The sequence below is a fragment of the Giraffa tippelskirchi genome, chromosome Y (genome assembly GCF_054371585.1).
Source record: "Giraffa tippelskirchi isolate mGirTip1 chromosome Y, T2T-mGirTip1v1.2.pri, whole genome shotgun sequence".
Classification (NCBI taxonomy): domain Eukaryota; kingdom Metazoa; phylum Chordata; class Mammalia; order Artiodactyla; family Giraffidae; genus Giraffa; species Giraffa tippelskirchi.
In genome coordinates this window covers 720564-744399 of record NC_137290.1, presented here as the reverse complement: position 1 = coordinate 744399, position 23836 = coordinate 720564, and the positions used below count along the sequence as shown (strand labels likewise).

At 54.8% G+C, this 23836-nt stretch overlaps 1 protein-coding gene across 6 annotated transcripts in view; it reads right to left on the bottom strand.

Moving 5' to 3' along the window:
- Positions 1–2200: 2200 nt before the first annotated feature.
- The window catches only part of LOC145537521 (granulocyte-macrophage colony-stimulating factor receptor subunit alpha-like), a 29597-nt gene continuing 7961 nt past the window's right edge, over positions 2201–23836 (bottom strand). For 3 of the 6 annotated variants that reach the window (XM_081568216.1, XM_081568215.1, XM_081568214.1), the window contains 11 exons: positions 18849–18950; positions 17490–17632; positions 16048–16171; positions 14756–14882; positions 14484–14656; positions 13950–14083; positions 11429–11458; positions 10157–10292; positions 8011–8107; positions 4991–5072; positions 3622–3833 (listed from right to left, as the gene is read on the bottom strand). In XM_081568216.1, the coding sequence (XP_081424342.1) occupies positions 3738–3833; positions 4991–5072; positions 8011–8107; positions 10157–10292; positions 11429–11458; positions 13950–14083; positions 14484–14656; positions 14756–14882; positions 16048–16171; positions 17490–17632; positions 18849–18909 (1203 nt within the window). In that variant the 5' untranslated portion in view covers positions 18910–18950 and the 3' untranslated portion in view covers positions 3622–3737. Of the gene's footprint in view, positions 3585–3621; positions 3834–4990; positions 5073–8010; positions 8108–10156; positions 10293–11428; positions 11459–13949; positions 14084–14483; positions 14657–14755; positions 14883–16047; positions 16172–17489; positions 17633–18848; positions 18951–23836 lie in introns of those variants that run through there. The other 3 variants (XM_081568212.1, XM_081568211.1, XM_081568217.1) reach the window with 2 other exon arrangements.

The window sequence follows — 23836 nt, the reverse complement described above, 5'->3', positions numbered from 1 at the left end:
GAGCCTACTCATTGGAAAAGACCCTGATGCTGGGAAAGATTGAGGGCAGGAGGAGAAGGGGATGACAGAGGGTGAGACGGTTGGATGGCATCACCGACTCGATGGTCATGAGTTTGAGTCAACTCTGGGAACTTGGTTATGTTCCCACCAACACCGGGAGTTGGTGATGGACCAGGAGGCCAGGTGTGCTGCAGTCCATGGGGTCGCAAAGAGTCAGACACAACTGAGCAACTGAACAACAACAAGGAAGAAGCTGTAAGTTGGAGCAAATTTCAGATTCAAAGGCCAATGTCACTCACACGCCGTCCACTTCCTCCTCCTTCTCCACGTGATGTGTTCTCAGCTTCTTCCCCGGGAGGTGGCTCCCTCGGGATGGGAACTATTCTCTGCCTCCCTCTCCTGGACTGTAATAGCCCACCAGGCTCCTCCGTCCATGGGACTTCCCAGACAAGAATACTGGGACGGCGACCCACTGCAGCATTCCTGCCTGGAGAATCCCACGGACAGAGGAGCCTGGAGGGCTACAGTCCACGGGGTCGCAGAGAGTCGGACACGACTGAGTGAGCAACACACACACACACACACCCCTTTCAGCGCCCTCCCCGGGGGACCCCATGATGCTAAAACAGACCCTGCTGCATGCATCCAATGCATCCATGCCCAGTAACTCGGTCCTCAATGAAAGCATCAACTGTCTATTTCAGGACGCGGCGCAGCCGGCTGCGGAGCCGCCCCGGGAGGGGGCCCCGGGAAGCACGTGCTCGCCCTGCGTCCTCCCGCACGGAGAGGACCCGGGAGGCGGCTGGGGTCGCCAGGACCGACCCCACCAGCCCAGCTGCGCCAGCTTCCTCATCCTCCCGGGCGACACTGCAGACAGCGACACCCCCGACTCCCCGGGCGCTGGTTCCTGCACGGGCGTCGTGGTGCAGGGCGCTGGTTCCTGCAGGGGCGTCGTGGTGCAGGGCGCTGGTTCCTGCAGGGGCGTCGTGGTGCAGGGCGCTGGTTCCTGCAGGGGCGTCGTGGTGCAGGGCGCTGGTTCCTGCAGGGGCGTCGTGGTGCAGGGCGCTGGTTCCTGCAGGGGCGTCGTGGTGCAGGGCGCTGGTTCCTGCAGGGGCGTCGTGGTGCAGGGCGCTGGTTCCTGCACCGGCGTCGTGGTGCAGACCATAGGTCTGGGTTTGCATCGCGGTGCAGACCCAGGAGGGTACACAGCTGCCCCCTGGGGCGGCAGACATGGAACAGCTGGGCCGGCAGCCTCAGCGCCCAGCGGAGACCTGAGAGGGGGCCCTTCTGGGGGGACAGGATGGGGAGCGGAGCTGGGGGCATCAGATCCTCAGTGCCGGGGGCGATCGGTTGAAGAATTGCTTTCTTTTTCTCGTTAGAATAACTTTGCTGCTGTTGAGTCCCTCAGTCGTGTCCGACTCTCTGCGACCCCATGGACTGTAGCCCACCGGGCTCCTCTGTCCATGGGACTCTCCAGGCAAGCATACTGGAGTGGGTTGCCATTTCCTTCTCCAGGGGATCTTCCCGACCCAGGGATCAAACCCGTGTCTCCTGCATTGGCAGGTGGATTGTTTGCCATGGAGTCACCTGGGAAGCCTCTAGAATGACTTTACTTTAAAAAAAAAATTTTTTTTTTTTAATTTTACAGTATAGTTTCCCAGATAGCTCCGTGGTAAAGAATCCACCTGCCAATGCAGGAGACAGAGGTTTGATGCTTGGGAAGGTCCCCTGCAGGAGGGCATGGCAACCCACTCCAGTATCCTCGCCTGGAGAATCCCATGGACAGAGGAGCTTGGGGGGCTACAGCCCATGGGGTCACAGAGAGTCGGACACGACTGAGCACAGAGTTGACTCACAACATTGTGTTACTTTCAGCTGCGCAGCAAACTGATTCACTTGTGGAGACACACATGTTTTCAGACCCCTTTTCATTATAGGGTCCGACATGATACGGAATACGATTATATGATTCCCTGAGATGTACCATAAATCTCTGTTGCTTATCTATTTTAGGTCTAACACTTTATGTCCATTAATCAATTCACATTTAACACTTTTCACCCCAAACATCTAAATTACACCCCCGCCCGCCCCAACCCTACCTTCCTTTCCCCATTGGTAACCATTCTTCTGGAACCTAAAAAAATAAGATAAAAGGCATTTGTGTTCAAACGGAAACAGACTGACAGACGCAAATAGCTCACGTTCCCTGAGTTGTGTAATATCCACGTGTTAAAACGACACAGCTGTTGTGTCCGGATCATTTCTAGCCCCGAAGCGTTTTCACCTGGCTGCGTGCCAGGTTTTGGATCACTTTCCAGCACGAAAAACCGGCTCCCCAAGACTTCTGACCCCAGTCTCTTCAGACCCTTTTGGGGGGGTGGGGCAGTCCCAGGCAGCCCAGACTTCCGACCGACCGGCTTATAAAATCGGGCTTCCCAAGACCCCCTCCTTGGGGCTGGGTAATTGTCTAAAACGGCTCACAAAGCTCATGAAAAGACCGGAGTTAAAAAAACAAAAAAAAGGCTTTGCCGGTTTGTGAAAAGAGCATCCGACTCAGCTGGTTTTGGTGGAGGATTCCAGCGGAACGGGAGCAATGCACGCCACACGCATGAGGGGCCGGGAGGGTGGGCGGAAGGAACCTCCACGCCCAGAGGGTGACGTTTGAGTCTGCAGGTCTGGGGACGGCTCCGAGCTCACCCATCACGGCCGCTCAGCGAAGCTCCCCTCCTTGGGACCCGTGTGGTGGGCAGAGAAATGTCCCCAGGGACGTCTGCGTCCACTCTCCGTGTGGTGGACAGAAAAACATCCCCAAGGATGTCCACGTCCTGGTGCCCGTGTGGTGGACAGAATAACATCCCCAACGACATCCCAAGTCCCGGAACCCACACACAGGACGCCTTCTGACGCAAGGAAGTTAACAGCTGTGATGAATGTCAGGATCCCGAGATGGAGAGTGGGTCGTGGACCGCCCGCCCGGGGGTAAGGTCATGACAGACACCGTTACAAGAAGTACACAGGAGGCCATACGAGCTGTAATGGACAGATTCCTGCCACGCCAAGCCCATCGTGGAGGGCCTGTTACAGTAGCCTCTGGAAATTCATTTCTTTCTAAACTGCAGCTGATACAGGGGAAAAAAAAAAAAGGAGGATGCATTCTGTCTGCCAGCAGAAGCAGAGGCAGGGGAGATGGCGTTCCAGCCCCAGTGGCCGCCGACAGCCTGCACACCTGCGTGTGATGAAGACGTGGGGTTCCAGGAGGCGCTGAGAGGTGCGTTCACTGTTCAGAACTGCAGGCACCAAAGCACCTCTCCAGCTGCAAAAGCACCTTTGAAAAAGATGCCATTATCTTTTAGAGTAAAAAAAAAAGTAAATCGTTGTTCAGTCACTCATTCATGTTCGGCTCTTCATGACTCCATAGACTCTAGAAGGCCAGGATCCTCTGTCCATGGGATTCTCCAGGCAAGAATACTGGAGTGGGTTTCCATTTCCTACTCCACGGGCTGTTCCCGACCCAGGGATTGAACCCGCGTCTCTTACATTGGCGGGTGAGTTCTTTACCACTGACTCCCTGGGAAGTCTCACTAAAAGGACAAAAAGAATGCTATAAAAACGCTCACGACAATTTAAAAAAGCTTCATTCGAAACAGTAAATAAAACGTTTAAGAAATGTTTAAAAAATATGTTAAAAAAGTCAACAGCGTCTAGAAAGTCCCGGGTACGGAGACGCCTGGAATTCACCGTTTCGCTGGGGCTTCCGTGACTTTCTCCACCGTTAAGACCTCTTCCTTGTCACCTTTTCCCGTTTCCTGCGCAAACTTCTCCCATAGCATCTGATGGGGGAGAAAGGCAGGGATGTCAACTCCCCAGGAGCCCCCAGGGAGCCACGGACGGATGTGGAGGGTTTAGACAGAAACGGGAGCCGGGTCTCCGGGGCGGGGGGCTTGTCGTCGGCCGACGAGCTGGGGAGGGACATCTGAGACTCAGGTACCGCACTCGCTGGGACCGCACGGAGCTCAGAGCTTGGAAGGAGAGTGTCGGGGAGCCTAGACCTCCCGGGGGACCCGCCAGGGCGAGTCGGTGTCCGTGAGAGGGGCAATGGCTGGCTCAGAGACCCAGGTGAGCAAGCAACCAGGTCGATGTGACGTCAGGCAGGCCGTGGAGGAGGCGGACACAGTCCCCGCCTCGGGAAGACGGGCTCCTCGGGTGCACCCAAGAGGAGGCGAGGGTTTCCCACATTTGAAAGTGAAAGTCTTAGTCCCTCGGTTGTGTCCAACTCTTTGCGACCCCATGGAGTATATAACCCGCCAGGCTCTCCTCTGCCCATGAGGATGCTCCAGGCAAGAATACTGGAGTGGGCTGCCATTCCCTCCTCCAGGGCATCTTCCCCACCCAAGGAATTGAACCCAGGTCTCCCTAATCGCATTCGGATTTTTTTTTTTTTACCATCTGAGCCACAAGGGAAGCCCAGGAATACTGGAGTGGGCTGCCATTCCCCTCCTCCAGGGCATCTTCCCGACTCAGGGACCGAACCCGGGTCTCCCGCATTGCGGGCGGGTTCTTTACTATCTGAGCCACCAGGGAAGCCCTACATATGGGGGGGTCTCTCTTGTCCCTTTTTCATCTTGTGTGCTGACCCCCTGGAGATCTGGCAGGACCCTTTCAGTCTGTCTCTCTTGTTTCCTGTTCCTTGCTGTTTTTCATCCTTTCCGTGTGCTAGAGATCTGGCTGGACCCTTTCCGTCTGTCTCTGTCTCTCTCTGCCATCCCCATCTTCCCCTTCTCTCCTCCTCCTTCCCCACATTCCGGCTCATTTCCCCGGACACAGCTTGCAGACAAAACCCCCATCCCCCCAGAGAAAGCCAGCGAGCAGGACACGGGATTCCAGCCTCGTCCTCTGGGCCGCTTTGGCTGAGCGCAGATGAGATGCTGGGCTCACCATTCCCCACCTGTCCGTCCTGGCTACCCCTCCTCACTCACCCCGGACATACCTCGTGGTCGATCTGATGGTTATCGTTCAATTTGTCTTTGACCTGCGGAACCGGAGGGAATAATCTGTGTGTCCCGAGGAACCTGGGGAGATAAGAAACGAGATGAAGACCAGACCGACGGGCCCACATTTCCGTCCTGGCTCCCAGAGGAGAGGCACGGTCATGGTAAGTGCAAACACGCCCTCTGGACTCAGGCCTTCAGGACAGTTTCCTCTAAGATTCTCAGAAGGGGAGACTTCCCGTAGAGGTCCAGGAGTTAAGACGTCACCTTCCAAGGCGGGGGGTGTGAGTTTGGGCCCTGGGGTGCCGGTTCAATTCCTGGTCAGGAAGCTAGTTCCCACATGCCTCGCACAGGAAAAAACCCATAAAACAGAAGCACTATTGTAAGGAATTCAGTAAAGACTTTAAAAATGATCTACATCGTGGTACACATATATATATATGATGGAATATTATGCAACCATTAAAAAGAATGAAATAATGCCATCTGCAGGGACATGGATGGACCCAGAGAGAGTCATACTGAGTGAAGTCAGTCAGACAGAGAAGGAGAAATATTGTATGGCTTCCCTTATATGTGGAATCTGAAAAGAAATGATGCAAACTTACTTACAAAACAGAAAGAGACTCACAGACTTAGAAAACCAACTCATTGTTATGAGAGAGTGGGAAGATGGAGACAAGGGCTAGTCAGGGAGTCTGGGATGGACATGGACACACTGCTGTGTTTAACATGGAGAACCAGCAAGGACCTGCTGGACGGCACAGGGAGCTCTGCTCAATACTCTGTAATAACCTGATGGTTCCCAGGGGGAAGGATGGGGGAAGGGATAGTCAGGGAGTCTGGGATGGACATGGACACACTGCTGTATTTAACATGGAGAACCAGCAAGGACCTGCTGGACGGCACAGGGAACTCTGCTCAATGTCACGTGGCAGGCTGGGTGGGAGGGCAGTTTGGGAGAGAATGGATATGTGTGTATGGATGGCTGAGTCCCTTTGCTGTCCACCTGAAACTATCACAACATTGTTCATCGGCTATACCCCAATACAAAATAAAAAGTTTAAAGTGTGAAAAAAAAAAAAAGAGGAGAGACATAAAAAAAAAAAAAAGATGATCCAGAAAAAAAACTTAAAAAAAAAATCACAGAAGGACGGCCTCCAATCTTAGACTGTGGAGAATATAATAGACTGTGCGAATGTACTTAAGAAATGCCCGGGAAAGTCTTTCCAGAAACTTCACTCACTGTGTTTGAAGAGAAACCAGAGGATTGAGGTCAGGAGGAGAAGGGGACAGCGGAGGATGAGATGGCTGGATGGCATCACCGACTCTATGGACATGAGTCTGAGTAAACTCCAGGAGTTGGTGATGGACAGGGAGGCCTGGCGTGCTGCAGTCCATGCGGTCGCACAGAATCAGACACGACTGAGCGACTGAACTGAACATTCACTGTCGCGGGTGCAGAGACGGCAGTGGCAGTATGTGCCCAGTCTTGAGCAGCTTGGAGGAATCCACGCTCTCTGAGCACAGGACGCCCAACCAGGGCGGGGGCGGGGGACTCCTGGTGACAAAGACGCCCCGGGTGGATGCCCACAGGTTCCCCACGCCCTGCAGGAGGGTCTCTCCCTGAGCCAAATCTCCCCATGGCTTTGCAGAGCACACAGGCTTTATTGTGCACGTGTGGGCTTCCTTCCGGGGCATCTGAGAGAGCCTGTGTGACTGCTGAGCTCAAGTGACAGGAAAGACGCTGGCAGGGGTCCGTGTGGTGGGGGAAGCCGGCTGCAGCGGCCTGGGAGCCGGGGCTGAGTAACACGCTGCGGTAAAGCAGAAGTCGGACCAGGAGGGACACTCTGAGAATTTCAGATGCTCCAAAAGACGGGGAAGGCGGGACCTGCCGCACAGCTGAGCTGTAAGGGGGCTTTCCTGCTGACTCAGACACTAAAGACTCCGCTTGCAATGCAGGACAGCTGGGTTCGATCCTTGGATCGGGAAGATCCCCTGGAGGAGGGCATGGCAACCCACTCCAGGATTCCTGCCTGGAGAAACCCATGGACGGAAGAGCCTGGCGGGCTGCAGTCCACGGGGTCGCAGAGAGTCGGGCACGGCTGAGCGACTCACTCTTTCAAAACTTCATCTACCTCTACAAGGATTCAACCAGCTGCTTCTGCAGCTGCTGACCTTCAGTCATCTCCTGAAAGGAGTTCAGGGTGGAGAGCAGACATGAGACATTCTGCCCTCTGGAGGAAAAAAACCAAAAAACAAAAAAAACCTGGCAGGACAGGTCTTCAGATAGTTAGATATTCTCAGGAGCCCATTTTATGAGCCCAACTCTTGTATCTCCTCATAGCAAGACAACTGAAATGCTTCACGGTGATGTCTGCTCCCCTGGCAGACTAGCAGAGACCTTCTGCAAAAAAATATATATATGCTTGACTGCGTGAAGTCCCCCTTCAGCAAAATCACATATACACCAACCTGCCTTTCCTGCCTCTTTGCAGCAGCTCCTCAGAGCTATCTGAGGCGCTGTGTCCTGGGCTGCAATCCTTCATTCATTCCTTTGTTTATTTAGTCGTTCAGTGGTGTCCGACTCTCTGCGACCCCATGGACTGTAGCCCGCCAGGCTCCTCCGTCCATGGGATTCTCCAGGCAAGAACACTGGAGTGGGTTGCCATGCCCTCCTCCAGGGGATCTTCCCGACCCGGGGATCGAACCCAGGTCTCCCGCATTGCAGGCGGATTCTTTACCATCTGAGCCACCAGGGAAGCCCGCGCTCCTAATTTCGCCCCAAATAAAACATAAACTCGCAACGTTCACATTGTGCATTTTTCTTAAAGTCAACACTGTTTTCCCCAGAGAAATCTTCTTATGGAAAACCCACACGGCGGCTCGGATCGCCTGGGGTGTTTGCAGGCTGCCTTCCCATCTTTGTGAGCTGATCGGGGGGCGGGGGTGACTTTAGAATAAGCACTGGGCCCTCCACTGACCAGGGGGGTGCTGACCCGGGACTCCCCAGGGTTACCTTTTGAAAAGGCAGCTGAGGGTCAGGCCACACACGAGAGTCCCCAGGACCACCAGAACGTAGACGTGCACCAGGCTGGACTCTGGTTCTTCGGAGCCTGGGGAAGACAGAGTGGGGGCACGTGCCAGGGACCCCGAAGGGGAGGGGGATGAGCTGCCAGCCCACGTCCTCACAGGCGAGGAAACAGTGAAACTGGAAGTGTTAGTCCCTCTGCCATGTCTGACCCTTTGAGACCCCTAGGACTGTAGCCCGCCAGGCTCCTCTGTCCATGGGATTCTCCAGGCAAGAATACTGGAGTTGGACCATAAAGAAGGCTGAGTGCCGAAGAACTGATGCTTTTGAACTGTGGGGCTGGAGAAGACTCTTGAGAGTCCCTTGAAGAGCGAGAAGATCAAACCAGTCCATCTTAAAGGAAATCAGTCCTGAATGTTCATTGAAAGGAGTGATGCTGAAGCTGAAACTCCAATCCATTGGCCACCTGATGCGAAGAGCTGACTCACTGGTAAAGACCCTGATGCTGGGAAAGATTGGGGGCAGGAGAAGGGACGACAGAGGGTGAGATGGTCGGATGGCGTCACTGGCTCCATGGACATGAGTTTAAGCAAACTCCAGGAGACAGTGATGGACAGGGAGGCCCGGCGTGCTGCAGTCCATGGCGTTGCAAAGACTCAGACAGCACTGAGCGACTGAACGAGAGATGAGCCCAACACCATGTTCAAAACCCCTAAAGCACTCTGAGAACACAGCAACCTAAAGACCATTCGATTTAAAAATGGACAGAAGAAAGGACGAATAGGCAGTTCCAGGCAAACAGCTGTAAACTGCATTCCCTCCCATTGGGTGAATTTATGACAATGTTAACTCTTCTTTTGATATTTACTCGTTTATTTGACTGTGCTGGGGCTTGGCTGCGGCACCTGGGACCTAGTTCCATGAGCAGGGATTGAACCTGGGGAGCCCAGCCTCTTAGCCACAGGGATTCCCTATGGCCTCTGTTCTGCGCTTTGGTCTTTTCGCCTCAGGGTGTGTGAGGTCTGAGCGTCCTGACCAGGGGTCAAACACACATCCCCTGCGTTGGAAGGCAGATCTCAACTGCTGGACCCCCAGAGAAGGCCCCTCCCACCTATTCTTAAGCTTTCATTTCACGTGTCATTTAGAATAAGCGCTCTTTACAATAAACTATTTTCCCCTGTCGGAGAAGGCAATGGCACCCCACTCCAGTACTCTTGCCTGGAAAATCCCATGGACAGAGGAGCCTGGTAGGCTACAGACCATGGGGTCGCTAAGAGTCGGACACGACTGAAGCGACTTAGCAGCCGCAGCAGCAGCATTTTCCCCTGTCCGTCTTAGTCGCTCAGTCGCGTCCGACTCTTTGTGACCCCCATGGACTGGAGCCCGCCAGGTTCCTCTGTCCATGGGATTCTCCAGGCAAGAACACTGGAGTGGGTTTTCATTTTCTTCTGCAAAATTATTTTCCTAAACAGGGCACATTTTTCATCTGTGAATCGTCAAAAGTACAAGGAGAAACTCTCAGTCTATCAGAGTCATTATAACCTGATGGACGCATCCACTGTTGTGACATTTCTCAGTATACACAGATAAAATGTGACCTGTTACGCAAAGCAGCATCTTTTCTTTTAAGCGATATGTCAATTGTCAAAACTGCATATTCCAGATGGCAGGCCAAACCAAAAAATAATCACGTGGAGGTGAGCCAAGTCTGTTCAGAAGTGTATTCTGGGAAAAGTCGTATTCTGGGAAAAGTTAATGTTTGTGTTTTTCTTTTTGGCCCATAGTTTAAATTAATCCTTCCCTGGTGGCTCAGACAGGACAGAATCTGCCTGCAATGCAGGAGACCTGGGTTCGATCCCTGGGTCAGGAAGATCCCCTGGAGAAGGAAATGACAACCCACTCCAGTATTCCTGCCCGGGAAATCCCACGGACAGAGGAGCCTGGCGGGCTACAGTCCGTGGGGTCGCAAAGAGTCGGACCCGGCCGAGTAACTTTCACTTTCACTCACTAGCTGTTGCTGATGCCAGGGGGACAGTGTCACCAGGGGCTCGTGGACGGGAACTCTTCCCAGAATGGCTCAGAGAAGGACTCAGCGTGCCAGGACCTGCCCTGGTCCTGGTCTCGGGACACCTACCGAACTCAACGGGCTGGCTCCAGGCACCCCAGTGGGCTTTCCGGGCATCCGCTGTCCGTATCTTCACAGTATGTTTTGCTTTGGATCCCGGTTTCGGAAAGTTGTATCGATTTCCCGAGTCACCAAACACCACGATCTTTGGAGAAAGCAGAAAGTTAGAGCTGTCAGCTGTGTCGAGAAAAAGAGGGGGGTGTGTGTCTTTTCAGTTAGTTGCCAAGTGAAGTGAAAAATTCAAGCCCACACCCTCCCACCCCCCCACAACCTGGGCGTGAATGTTGTACTTTGCATCCTGAACACTTTGGAGAGATGCTTAGATAAATAAAGACAATGGATGATTGTCCTCCATCTTCTGAGTAACTACTCCTGGGGCTCCTGGGATCGTTCAGCAGAGATGCAGCAATGGTTGAGGAACTGCAGTGGACGTGGACAGACCCACGGACAGATCATGGCCCCAAGAAGGATGTTCAGAGGACCAAGTTCTCCTTCCTCATCAGAGAGAGGATGATACCAAGGTCACAGTGGTGGCCAAGCTTAGAAAAAATCAGCAAAAAGTACTTGGATGATCGATCTCAAGAGGAGTTTTGAGGGACGCGATCATCTCTGCGACACTTCAAGGGGTATTTCCTGGACCAACGTGGATAGAAGAGGGGGACCCCAGTCAAGCGGTAATCAGGGGTGCCGCTATATCACTGTCTTGCTATGCTAGGGCAGGGGTCCTCAGCCTCTGGGCTCTAAGGCCTGATGACCCGAGGTGGAGCTGATGTAACAATAGAAATAAAGTGCACAATAATGCAACGCTCTTAAGTCACCCAAAACCATCCCCCTCTGTGCACGGAAAACTTGTCTCCCATGAAAGTGGTCCACGGTACCAAAAACGTTGGGGACCACTGCTCTAGGCGAACCCCATCGTCTGATTTTTATCTCATCCCCATCCTGGCCACTGCGGGAACAATTGCAGTTGGTGTGTGTCCGTTCACCAATATTGCAGGATTAAACTGGGCTTCTCCGGTGACTCTGTAGGTCAAGAATCTGCCTGCAATGTGGGAGATGCAGTCAGATGGGAGTTCAGTCCCTGGGTCGGGAAGATTCCCCTGGAGGAGGGCGTGGCCACCCACTCCAGTATTCTTGCCTGGAGAATCCCACGGACAGGGAAGGCCGGTGGGCTACAGTCCCTGGGGTCCCAAGGAGACGTGACTGAAGAGACTGGGCATGCCCACACACATGTGGGATGAAACTGCACAGGCGATATTCAGGGTCAGGGTCGCCACTCACCAGCTGACTTCTGCCGCTGCTGGGGTCACCCTGGAAAAAAGCCCAAACCAGAAGAGAATATTTACTCTTCTCCAACTTGAAAGTTTTTCACAGGTCTCATGCCATCTCCCCTTTCTATGCAATCAAGACAAAACAAGAGTCAGGGCCCAACAAACAGCTGAGCCCTTCCATTCGGCCTGAGCTGGAGTTGGCACCACATAGAAGGAGGGAACGTGTCCACAGGACAGACGGCGCCCCTGGCTCACGGCTCCTGCTAGAAACTCAGCTGGTGAAGGATCTGAGAATGTAGATGGGCTTGGAGAGGACAGTCCTCCTGGTCCACACTGGGTCCAGGGGGACAGAGGAGAGGGTGTGTCATGTCTACACTGGGTCCAGGGGGAGAGAGGAGAGGGTGTGTCATGTCTACACTGGGTCCAGGGGGTCTTGAGAAGAGGGTGTGTCATGTCTACACTGGGTCCTGGGGGCCGTGAGGAGAGGGTGTGTCATGTCTACACTGGGTCCAGGGGGAGAGAGGAGAGGGTGTGTCATGTCTACACTGGGTCCAGGGGGACAGAGGAGAGGGTGTGTCATGTCTACACTGGGTCCAGGGAGTCTTGAGAAGAGGGTGTGTCATGTCTACACTGGGTCCAGGGGGACGTGAGGAGAGGGTGTGTCATGTCTACACTGGGTCCAGGGAGTCTTGAGAAGAGGGTGTGTCATGTCTACACTGGGTCCAGGGGGACAGAGGAGAGGGTGTCTCCGTGTCTACACTGGGTCCAGGGGGACAGAGGAGAGGGTGTCTCCGTGTCTACACTGGGTCCAGGGGGACAGAGGAGAGGGTGTGTCATGTCCACACTGGGTCCAGGGGGACAGAGGAGAGGGTGTGTCATGTCTACACTGGGTCCAGGGGGACAGAGGAGAGGGTGTGTCATGTCTACACTGGGTCCAGGGGGACAGAGGAGAGGGTGTGTCATGTCTACACTGGGTCCAGGGGGACAGAGGAGAGGGTGTGTCATGTCTACACTGGGTCCTGGGGGACAGAGGAGAAGGTGTGTCATGTCTACACTGGGTCCAGGGGGACAGAGGAGAGGGTGTATCCGTGTCTACACTGGGTCCAGGAGGACAGAGGAGACGGTGTCCCCGTGTCTACACTGGGCCCTGGGGGACAGAGGAGAGGGTGTTTCATGTCTACACTGGGTCCAGGGGGAGAGAGGAGAGGGTGTTTCATGTCTACACTGGGTCCAGGGGGACAGAGGAGAGAGTGTGTCATGTCTACACTGGGTCCAGGGGGACAGAGGAGAGGGTGTGTCATGTCTACACTGGGTCCAGGGGGACAGAGGAGAGGGTGTGTCATGTCTACACTGGGTCCAGGGGGCCGTGAGGAGAGGGTGTGTCATGTCTACACTGGGTCCAGGGGGACAGAGGAGAAGGTGTGTCATGTCTACACTGGGTCCAGGGGGACAGAGGAGAGGGTGTGTCATGTCTACACTGGGTCCAGGGGGACAGAGGAGAGGGTGTGTCATGTCTACACTGGGTCCAGGGGGACAGAGGAGAGGGTGTGTCATGTCTACACTGGGTCCAGGGGGACAGAGGAGAGGGTGTGTCATGTCTACACTGGGTCCTGGGGGCCGTGAGGAGAGGGTGTGTCATGTCTACACTGGGTCCAGGGGGACAGGGGAGAGGGTGTGTCATGTCTACACTGGGTCCAGGGGGACAGAGGAGAGGGTGTGTCATGTCCACACTGGGTCCAGGGGGACAGAGGAGAGGGTGTGTCATGTCTACACTGGGTCCAGGGGGACATGAGGAGAGGGTGTGTCATGTCTACACTGGGTCCAGGGAATCTTGAGAAGAGGGTGTGTCATGTCTACACTGGGTCCAGGGGGACAGAGGAGAGGGTGTGTCATGTCTACACTGGGTCCAGAGCGACAGAGGAGAGGTTGTATAATGTCTACACTGGGTCCAGGAGGACATGAGGAGAGGGTGTGTCATGTCTACACTGGGTCCAGGGGGACAGAGGAGAGGGTGTGTCATGTCTACACTGGGTGTGGGCAGAACGGGATCGGAGAGCTCACCCGTGTCTACACTGGGTTCAGCAGGACGTGAGGAGAGGGTATCCCCGTGTCTACACTGGGTCCCCGCGGACGTGGAGTACAGGGTTCCTGCCTGTCCACACGGGGCCCCTCTGTGTTTGGAGCAGTGGAGCCTTCTTGTCTACACTGGGTCCAGCTGGACTCGGAGTAGAGGGCTCCTGTCTACACTGGGTCCCCGCGGACGTGGAGTACAGGGTTCCTGCCTGTCCACACAGGGCCCCTCTGGGTTTGGAGCAGAGGACCCTTGTCTATACTGGGTCTGGGCAGACCGGGGTCGGAGGGCTCACCCACGTCTACACTGGGTCCAGGTGGCCCTGGAGCAGACCCTGGATTTCCCCCGACGCCCGCCCATTCCGAGCCCCCTCTCCTGCCCCAGGCCCTCCCGTCGGGCCACGGGGGTGGCTGCCAGGCTTCCCGAGGCCCGGGGCCCTCCCGGAGCCGAGTCCGCTCACCTGTCTCTGGATGTCCAGCTGGTACTGGAACTCCCTGCTGGACCGTTTCTGTCGGGTCCTGGGCTTCTCCCACCGGATGAGGCAGAGGGATTCGTTGCAGTGGGCGGTGACATTGGCGGGAGGGTTGTACCGCTCTGTAACGAGACCCCAGGGACAGCTGTGATGCGGAACAGCTCCCCTGGAGCACGGAGGGGCGACCCGTTTCTGCCATCCCGACACTGACGAGAGGTCCCGAGTTCACCAGCAGGAGGGAGCAGCTTCAGAGACTGGAATGATGCATCTCTAAGCCAAGGGCTGCTGGCTGCCACCAGGAGCTGGCAGACAGAGGAGGGAGCGGGTGTTCTTTCAGACCCTCCAAAAGGGACCAAGATTTCTGGCCCCCAGAACCCTGGGACGGTACATTTCCGTTCTTTTAAGCCTCCCAGTCTGTGGTCATGCGTTACAGCATCTCCGGGAGTCTCAATGCAGATGCCTACGCAAATTCTGTCACCTCTGGCTAAGCACTGGTTTTACATTCCAGGTGGTTGTTCTCACCTATTTCCTTTAAGAGCAAAACCGAGTCAAAGAACTGGATTCCTGTTTGTTGGCTGGTACCGTTAACCAGGAAGTAACTGTACGACGTTAATTCCGAGAGGTCTCGGAGGTGACATCCCACGTGGGTCCCCGAGTCTTTCAGGTAACGAGGACATTCCCTTTCGATTTTTTTCCTGGGAGATCCCAAAACGTTCAGAGAACCGTCAGGGCAGTTTGCACTTCCTCACAGCATCTCTCAGGGTTGTCTACGGCTACGTGAGGTCAACACTTACTTTGATCGCGTGTACAAAAAATACTGGACGTCATCGGGGGCTGCTCGGCCCCTGGCCCAGGTGCAGTTCATGAAATCTGCGTCGTAGATAACGCAGGAGAAGTTTCGGGCAGCTGTGTCCTCCCCACCTGGGAAGGGACAGAAACATAATGATGAGGTTTAAAGGGGGATGCACCCAATGGCTTCATGGCGCAAAGAAGAATCGATACCAATCCTTCGCAGACTCTTCCCAAAACAGAAGAATACGTTCCAGGCATCTCACACACAAAGCGGCGGATACAGCTGACAATACTGTGTTTGTCCACTTGAAATTCACGGAGAGAAAAGAGATGAGATTAAAAGACGCTTGCTCCTTGGAAGAAAAGCTATGACCAACCTAGACAACGTATAAAAAGGCAGAGACGTTACTTTGGTGACAAAGGTCTACCTAGTCAAAGCTATGGTTTTTCCAGTGGTCACGTATGGCTGTGAGAGCTGGACTATAAAGAAAGCTGAGCGCCGAAGAATCGATGCTTTTGAACCGTGGTGTCGGAGAAGACTCTTGAGAGCCCCTTGGACTGCAAGGAGATCCAACCAGTCCATCCTAAAGGAAATCAGTCCTGGGTGTTCATTGGAAGGACTGATGTTGAAGCTGAAACTCCAATCCTTTGGCCACCGGATGCGAAGAGCTGACTCACTGGAAAAGACCCTGATGTTGGGAAGGATTGGGGGCAGGAGGAGAAGGGGACGACAGAGGATGAGATGGCTGGATGGCATCACCGAGTCGATGGACCTGAGTTTCAGCAAGCTCCGGGAGGTGGTAAAGAACAGGGAAGCCTGGCGTGCTGCAGTCCATGGGGTCGCAAAGAGTCGGACACGACGGACTGACTGAACTGAACTGAAGAGAGAAGATCCCTGAAGGGTTCTCACCACAAAAAAAACCAACCAACCAACAAAAACACACGCGACAGAAGAGATACGTTAACAGCTCGATTGTGGCAGTCATTTCGAAAGCACGCACACACTGAAACGGCAAATGTGGGAATCCGCTGGCGGCCCAGTGGTTCGGGCTCCACACTTTCGCTGCTGTGGGCCTGGGGCCTGGGTTCAATCCCTGGTCAGGGAAGTCAGGCTCCACAAGCCGCAAAGGACCGCCAAAAGCAAAAAACACCAAAATAACTAAACAGAACCAAAAAATCCTCAAATATACACAATTCCTGTGTGTCAGGTATGTCCCATAAAGCTGAAAAAGGTGGGACAATGGAATCTGCATGCTCCTGGGGAGCAGAAGGGTCACCCCTGTGTTTTCCCTACCTGGGTTAGTGTAGAGCAGCATTTCTGAAAGCCGTCTTTGGTTGATATTTACTTTGACGGTGAGGGTGACTCCCCCATGGAGAGAACAGTCCGGAAATGTGCAGTGACATTCGCTGTCTTTGACCTGAAGAGGTGCAACCAGCCAGTGGGTTAAGAGCCTGTCTTCTTTCCTCTCATCCTCACAGTTTTGCTCCTACACTGACCCCCGTCACGGCATCCGCCTCCCTGTGTGAAATCTCGCCCAGGTACCTTCTTTGAGAAGAGGCCCCCTAGCAGGGTTCAGAAAGTCATTGTTCAGAGCTCACCTTTTTCAGAAAAAAAATTATTTTTAACTGGAGTACAATTGCTTTGGGCTTCCCAGGTGGCTCAGTGGGTAAAGAATTTACCTGCAATGCAGGTGACGCAAGAGACATGGGTTCCATCCCTGGGTCGGGAAGATTCCCTAGAGGAGGGCATGGCAACCCACTCCAGTGTTCTTGCCTGGAGAATCCCATGGACAGAGGAGCCTGGCGGGCTGCAGTCCATGGGGTCCCAAAGAGTCGGACACGGCTGAAGGGACTCAGCAGGCAGGCACATAATTGCTTTACAGAGTTGTGTTAGTTTTTGCTGCCACAGTGTGAATCAGCTAGAAGCATACACACGTCCCCTCCCTCTTGAACCTCCCTCGGAACCCACCTTGGGGTCACCACGGATCTTGTGAAAACATCCAGTCCAGTTACACAAGCCCCAGCTGAGGTCTGGGAGCCTCCGTTTGTCACAAACTCCCAAGGGGTGCAGAGTGGCCTGCTCTTTGCGCCCTCATCGCTTTAAATTTTTTGGAACCTCACACTACCCCCCCCCCCCGTGTGTTTGGCCACACCACGCACAGCCTGTGGGAATCTTAGTTCCCTGACCAGGGGCTGAACCCACAACCCCTCCAGTGGAGGCTCAAAGTCTTAACCAGCAGGGAAGTCCCCGCGCCCTCTTCTATGGGATTGATTTTTCTTGTCTTGTCTCACAGTCGTCAGTCTCTCACGAGCATCATGTTTGCACTGTATCCAGGTCAGTCCGTTTAGTTTGTTTCCATGTAACAGGCGGAGCGAACGCTATTATTTTTCTCAGGATCGCGTCTAGCACGTGGACCAACTGAGCAAAGGAACGTGGCTCCCCCGGGGAGTCAGCCTACTGAATACATACTGGACGTGAGGGTCACTTCCCTGGTGCACCCCGAACCATGACTTCCTCGATGTGTCCCCGACTCACTCTCGAGTTTTTGTCGCTCATGCTTGACGAGAGCTCGACGAAGGATCGCAGGCGGCCCGTCCAATCTACCTCACCGCTGTTGCTCAGTCGCCCGGTCGTGTCCGACTCTCTGCGACCCCACGGACCGCAGCCACGCCAGGCTTCCCTCATCCTTCACCGTCTCCCGGAGTTTGCTCAAACTCACGCCCAGACCGCCTTACCTTTTTCTTAATCAGCTCCTTCTCCTTGTGAATCAACACGCATTCCCCGTGGGTACTGTTCTCCCAGCAGTCCCAGCTCAGCTTCATCATCTTCGGGTCAAACTTCACATGTAGACTGGAGTTTGGCTTCGCGGTTGGAAGATCTGGAAGACGTGACCTCAGGAATCAAGAAAATCCCCTTTTCCCGACTCCATACCCACTTAAGCAATTCGTCTCAGGTCTCGCAAGCAAAGATCGGCGTTGGGGATCACTGTCAACCACCTCTGTCAAGTCCTCTTTGTCTCCCCCCCACCCTCTGTCCCGTCTCTCCTTCCTACCCCTTTCTCCAAGTGGAGATATCTCTGTTGTTTTTGTATAGTCAGTAAGCCGTGTGCAACTCTTTGTGACCCTGTGGACCACGGCCCACCAGGCTCCTCTGTCCGTGGGATTCTCCAGGCAAGCATACTGGAGTGGGTTGCCATGTTCTCTTCCGGGGCATCTTCCCGACCCAAGGATTGAACCCGCGTCTCCTGCACTGTAGGCAGATTCTTTACCACTGAGCCACCAGCGCAGGCCAAGTGGAGACGTCTACTGTGAAAATAAATGAAGACCAACCAAGTGAGAAGGAGGGGAGGCTATTTATTCCCATCTCGTCATGGGAAGGGAGTCGGGTACCATCACCTGTGTCTGCAGGCTGGGTGGGGGACCGTTCACATCACCACAAGGGGTGAACACAATAGGAGGTATAATGCCGGCAGACTGTTGAATAGAAGGAAAATCATGAAACTAGACACAGCCATAGGCATGGCTATGCCTATAGACATGCCAACCAACAAAGGTCCGTCTGGTCAAGGCTATGGTTTTCCCAGTAGTCATATATGGATGTGAGAGTTGGACTATAAAGAAGGCTGAGCGCCGAAGAATTGATGCTTTTGAACTGTGGTGTTGAAGAAGGCTCTTGAGAGTCCCTTGGACTGCAAGGCGATCCAACCAGTCCATCCTAAAGGGAATCAGTCCTGAATATTCATTGGAAGGACTGATACTGAAGCTGAAACTCCAATCCTTTGGCCACCTGATGCGAAGACCTGACTCATTGGAAAAGACCCTGATGCTGGGAAAGATTGAGGGCGGGAGGAGAAGGGGATGACAGAGGATGAGATGGTTGGACATGAGTCGATGTCCATGAGTTGATGGACATGAGTTTGACCAAGCTCTGGGAGTCGGTGACGGACAGGGAGGCCTGGCGTGCTGCAGTCCGTGGGGTCACAAAGAGTCGGACGTGACTGAGTGACTGAACTGAACTGATAGGCCCGTGTCCCAGAAGCTGGGGTCAGGGCAATGGGGGAGGCACAGAGAGGTCAGGCACATTCACATACTCACCCTGCTGTTCCTGGGTGAGCAGCCACGCGGAGTCAAGCACCACAGAGAGGAGGAAAACCATCGCCAGAGGACTCGCAGGGCTTCCTGGACGACGCAGAAGCTCTGCGGGGAGAGAAAAACCACCCTTCGTGAGAGTCTTGATGTGGACAGCAGTGATGTTTCCCCGGGGAGACGGGGAAAAAGAACCCACAGGACTCTCTGCAGAGTGGTGGTCGGCGTTGGCAAGCTGACCTGGCCAGCAGCGTGGGTCACCTGCTTACAGTGGTTAAGACTCCACCCTCCCAACGCAGGGGGCCGTGGTTTCAATCCCTGGTCGGGGCACTAAGATCCCCCCATGGTATGCAGTGCAGCCAAAAAATAAATTAATTAACTAAAAAGACAATTTGGAAAAGGGTGCAAAGTGCACGGGCTTCCCAGGTGGCGCTGGTGGTAAAGAATCTGGCTGCCAACACAGGAGACTCAGGAGAGGCTGGTTCGATCCCTGGGTCGGGAAGATCCCCTGGAGAAGGGCACGGCAACCCACTCCAGTACTCTTGCCCGGAGAATCCCACGGATGGAGGAGTCTGGCGGGCTACAGTCCACGGGGTCACAAAGAGTTGGACACGACTGAGTGACTTAGCACACACACAGAGTGCATAATTCCACTTCTGTGACTTTCTGGAAAAGGTAAAACTACAGCTGAGTGCAGAAGAAGTGATGCTTTCAAACTGTGGTGGCGGAGAACCCTGTCGAGAGTCCCTTGGACTGCAAGGAGATCCAACCAGTCCATCCTAAAGGAAATCAACCCTGAATATTCACTGGAAGGACTGAAGCTGAAGCTGAAGCTCCAATACTTTGGCCACGTGATGTGAAAGTAGACTCGCTGGAAAAGAGCCTGAGGCTGGGAAAGATTGAGGGCAGGAGGAGAAGGGGACGACAGAGGATGAGATGGTTGGACGGCATCACTGACTCGATGGACATGAGTTTGAGTAAGCTCCGGGAGCTGGTGATGGACAGGGAGGCCTGGCGTGCTGCGGTCCATGGGGTTGAAAAGAGTTGGAAACGACTGAGTGACTGACCAACAACCATGGGGACAGAAAAAGCATCAGTGGTTGTCAGGGGTTATGAGAACAGGAGGGATGAACAGCTGGAGGACAGGAAATTTTTAGGGCAGTGGAAACATTCGGCTCTAATGACGGATACATGCGATCACACGCTTGCCCAAACCCATAGAACGTCCAACAGCAAGGTCAGTTCCATTCAGTCCAGTTGCTCAGTCGTGTCTGACTCTCTGCGACCCCATGGACTGCAGTACACCAGGCCTCCCTGTCCATCCGCAACTCCTGGAGGTTACTCAAACTCAGGTCCATCGAGTTGGTCCATCTCATCCTCTGTCATCCCCTTCTCCTCCTGCCCTCAATCTTTCCCCACATCAGGGTCTTTTCCAATGAGTCAGTTCTTCGCGTCCGGTGGCCAAAGGATTGGACAACAGCAAGAGTGACCCCTAATGCAAATCATGACTTTGAGCCAAGAATATTGCATCAAACTTGCTCCATCAATTGTGAGAGACGTCCCACACTGATGCTTGCTGTCCATCATTGGGGAACTAACCGTAGGGGGAAGCGGGTACGTCGGAATTTCCAGCACTTTCCGAACCTCATGTTTCTGCAAACCTACACTCGTCCTAAACACATGAACTTGACTAACATTAAACGAAATATTTAGGGACTTCCCTGGCGGTCCAGGGGTTAAGACGGCGAGCTTCCCATGCAGGGGGCTCGGGTTCTATCGCTGGCTGGGGAACTAAGATCTCACGTGCATCTCGGACAAAAATATAAAATTAAAAAATTAAACTTTAAAAAAAAAAAAGTACGAAGGTACCGTGCTCTCTCCCCCACAAAGCCACACTCCACAGAGAACAGCTGATCGTCCAGCTGGGTTTGGGGTGGCATCTGTGGACGTGCCCACCGTTTCCCCAGCGGGGTTTTCGGTTGGGCTTTCCTGGTGGCTCAGATGGTGAAGAGCCCGCCTGCCAACGCAGGAGACTCGCTTTCGATTCCCGGGCCGGGAAGATCCCCTGGAGAAGGGCGCGGCAACCCCCTCCAGCGTTCTCGCCTGGAGAGTCCCTCCCACCGACAGAGGAGCCTGGCGGGGCTACGGTCCACGGGGCCGCCAGGAATCAGACCCGCTGACTCTGGCCGTGGTGACCCCTTTCCGGCATCGCTGTGACTTGCAATGTGCCTTTACCTTTGTCGACAGGGCCAGTCTCCGTGTGTCTCGAGCTGAGTCCTTGCAGACCCCCCTCCTCATCTCTCCGCGCTCCCAGGAATCCCATCCTTCGAACTCTCTTTTCCCCGAGGGTTCCCCCTCTCTGTCTCTATTCTACCGTGCACCGTCGTATTGTCCATCGTGTCCTTGGGTTTAGGAGTCTACCGGTCTCAGGGTGGCTTCCTGTCTCCTTCCATCTTTCCTTCCTCCCTCTGGTACTCACAGACCGTCTTCCACCTCTCCGCTCAGCTGTAGCTCCGCTCCGAGAATCTTGCGTGTCAGAGGCACGTCCAGGTCAGTGCCTTCAGGCTCCAGTCCCCACCCAGAGGGCTTCGGCCACGCTCCACCGAGGCTCTCGGACCCCGCTGCGGGACCCACCACCCGCAGACCTCCCGCCCGCGTTCTCCACGGCCTCCCATTCTTGGCCCGCGTCTCCCCTCTGGCGACACTGGCATCTACACAGGGGACCTCCCGGCTCCCGTGGGCGTCTCCACCGGCAAATAAACCCCCCAGCTCCCCGCACCCCAGCTGCCCTTGCACGCCCAGTCCCCATGGGTCAGCATCACCCGTGATGCCCCGTCTCGGAGACCTGGTCATGACGGTCACAGTCTGCTGACCCTGCACACGCTCGATACCAGCCCCTCGTCCTCCTGCTTCACTCGTGTCTGACTCTGTGGCCCCGTGGACCGCAGCCAGCCAGCCTCCTCTGTCCATGGGATTCTCCAGGCAAGGACACTGGAGTGGGTTGCCATGCCCTCCTCCAGGGAACCTTCCCGACCCAGAGATCGAACCTACAGCATTTCCTGCATCTTCTGCCTTGCAGGCAGACTTTTTTTTTTTACACTGCTGAGCCACCCGAGAAGCTCCCAACCCCTGACACCCCCAGCCTCTCTGGTAACAAGTCCCCTGGGCCTCCCATGTTTGATTCTCTGCTGTTTCCACAAAGCGCTCCCCTCCTCTGCCGCCTTCTCCGCCTTCCCTTTCCAGACTCATTCAGACCGTCTGCATCTTCACCAGGTCCTCCCGGCCGGATGCCGCGGATGGAGGACCACAAGCATCCTGCCTCCTTAAGGACAGGGACACCTGTCCACCAGCATACCCGGGGACAAGCACCCAGCCTCAGATGCCCGCCTGCACCCTCAACCCCGCTCCCCCCAGGGAACCTCACTTGCCATCACAGAGGGGGAAAACACAAAACAAGACAAAACCACCCACCAGACCGGTTCCAACGTTCCCACCTGACCGTCATCTCCTGTCCCCCTGCCCCAAGGGCCCCTCCCCCCGAGACCCTGCCCCAGCCAGACTTCGTCTTTCTTGGGGGTCTGCTGTCTGATCCCCCTGGGGGAGGGTTGTTTCCTGCAGTGGGGAGGGGGCATGCTTGCCAGCCCGCTGCACCCCGGAACCTCTCAGAGAGGACCGTCCTCCATCAACAGACGCCCCCGGCTCCTGCTGCCGCGCCTGGATTTTCACATCCGCAATTTGAGAAATGTCTGTGGTCTGAGCTTTGCTTAACGGGAGACGGGGTGGGGGGATGGGCCGTGGGTGCCGGGGCAGAGGTGGGGGAACCACAGCCTGACCCGTCTCCCCGCCTCCTCGGTGATGGCAGCACCTGCATTATCAAGCCCCCTGAGTCCCGCTTTCTCCCCCGAGGGGCACAGCGTCGTACCGGCCTCAGGGAGGTGGACGCGCAGAGGGGGCGCCCACGCGCCGACCCCCCCGGACTCATCGACACCCTTCACCCCAACTTCCCCACTAGCATCCTGTGCACTCAACTCCCGTCCGCTTCCTGCGCATCGTGATGGAGCAAAAACCAGAACCTGCTGTAACCCTGACTGAAAAAAAAGAGTTCTCATATAACACAAAGGGACACAGAAATCCACCCCCCAAAGTTGCTCGCTTTAAATAATCAGTTCATGGCAGACCCCGGCTCTTGGTCAAGAATTGTAAGAAAATCTCCGAAGGAGACTCTGCAATGAGCGTGATTATCGTAGCGCTGGAGAAGGCTCTTGAGAGTCCCTTGGACTGCAGGGAGATCCATCCTAAAGGAAGTCAGTCCTGAATATTCACTGATGCTGAAACTGAAGCTCCAGTACTTTGGCCACCTGATGCGAAGAACGGACTCACTGGACAAGACCCTGATGCTGGGAAAGATTGAAGGCAGGAGGAGAAAGGGATGACAGAGGATGAGATGGTGGGATGGCATCACTGACTCTATGGACATGGGTTTGAGCCAGCTCCGGGAGTTGGTGATGGACAGGGAGGCCTGGCGTGCTGCAGTCCATGCGGCCGCAGAGAGTCGGACACGACTGAGCGACTGAATAACAACATGATATGTCTCATTCAGCCAATCCCCGGTTTAACTGTCGCTCCCATCCTACGGGCACTTCCAGGAGCCTCACAGAGGTGATCAGAAGACCGAAATCCTCAGAAATCTCATCGCTGCTTCACTTAATTTTGCCCTCATTGCTTTTTTTTTTTAATCTGGGCTAAATTCACACGGAATGCAAGCCTGTGGGCTCAGCCGCTCACTCGCGTCTCTGCGACCCCATGGACTGCAGCCCACCAGGCTCCTCCGTCCATGGGGTTTTCCAGGCCAGAATACTGGAGTGGGTTGCCACTTCCTTCTCCAGGGGATCTTCCCGAACCAGGGATCGAACCTGCGTCTCCTGCATCGGCAGACGGATTCCTTAGCACTGAGCCACCCGGGAAGCCCCGTCTTGCAACTCAGTGACACTCAGCAC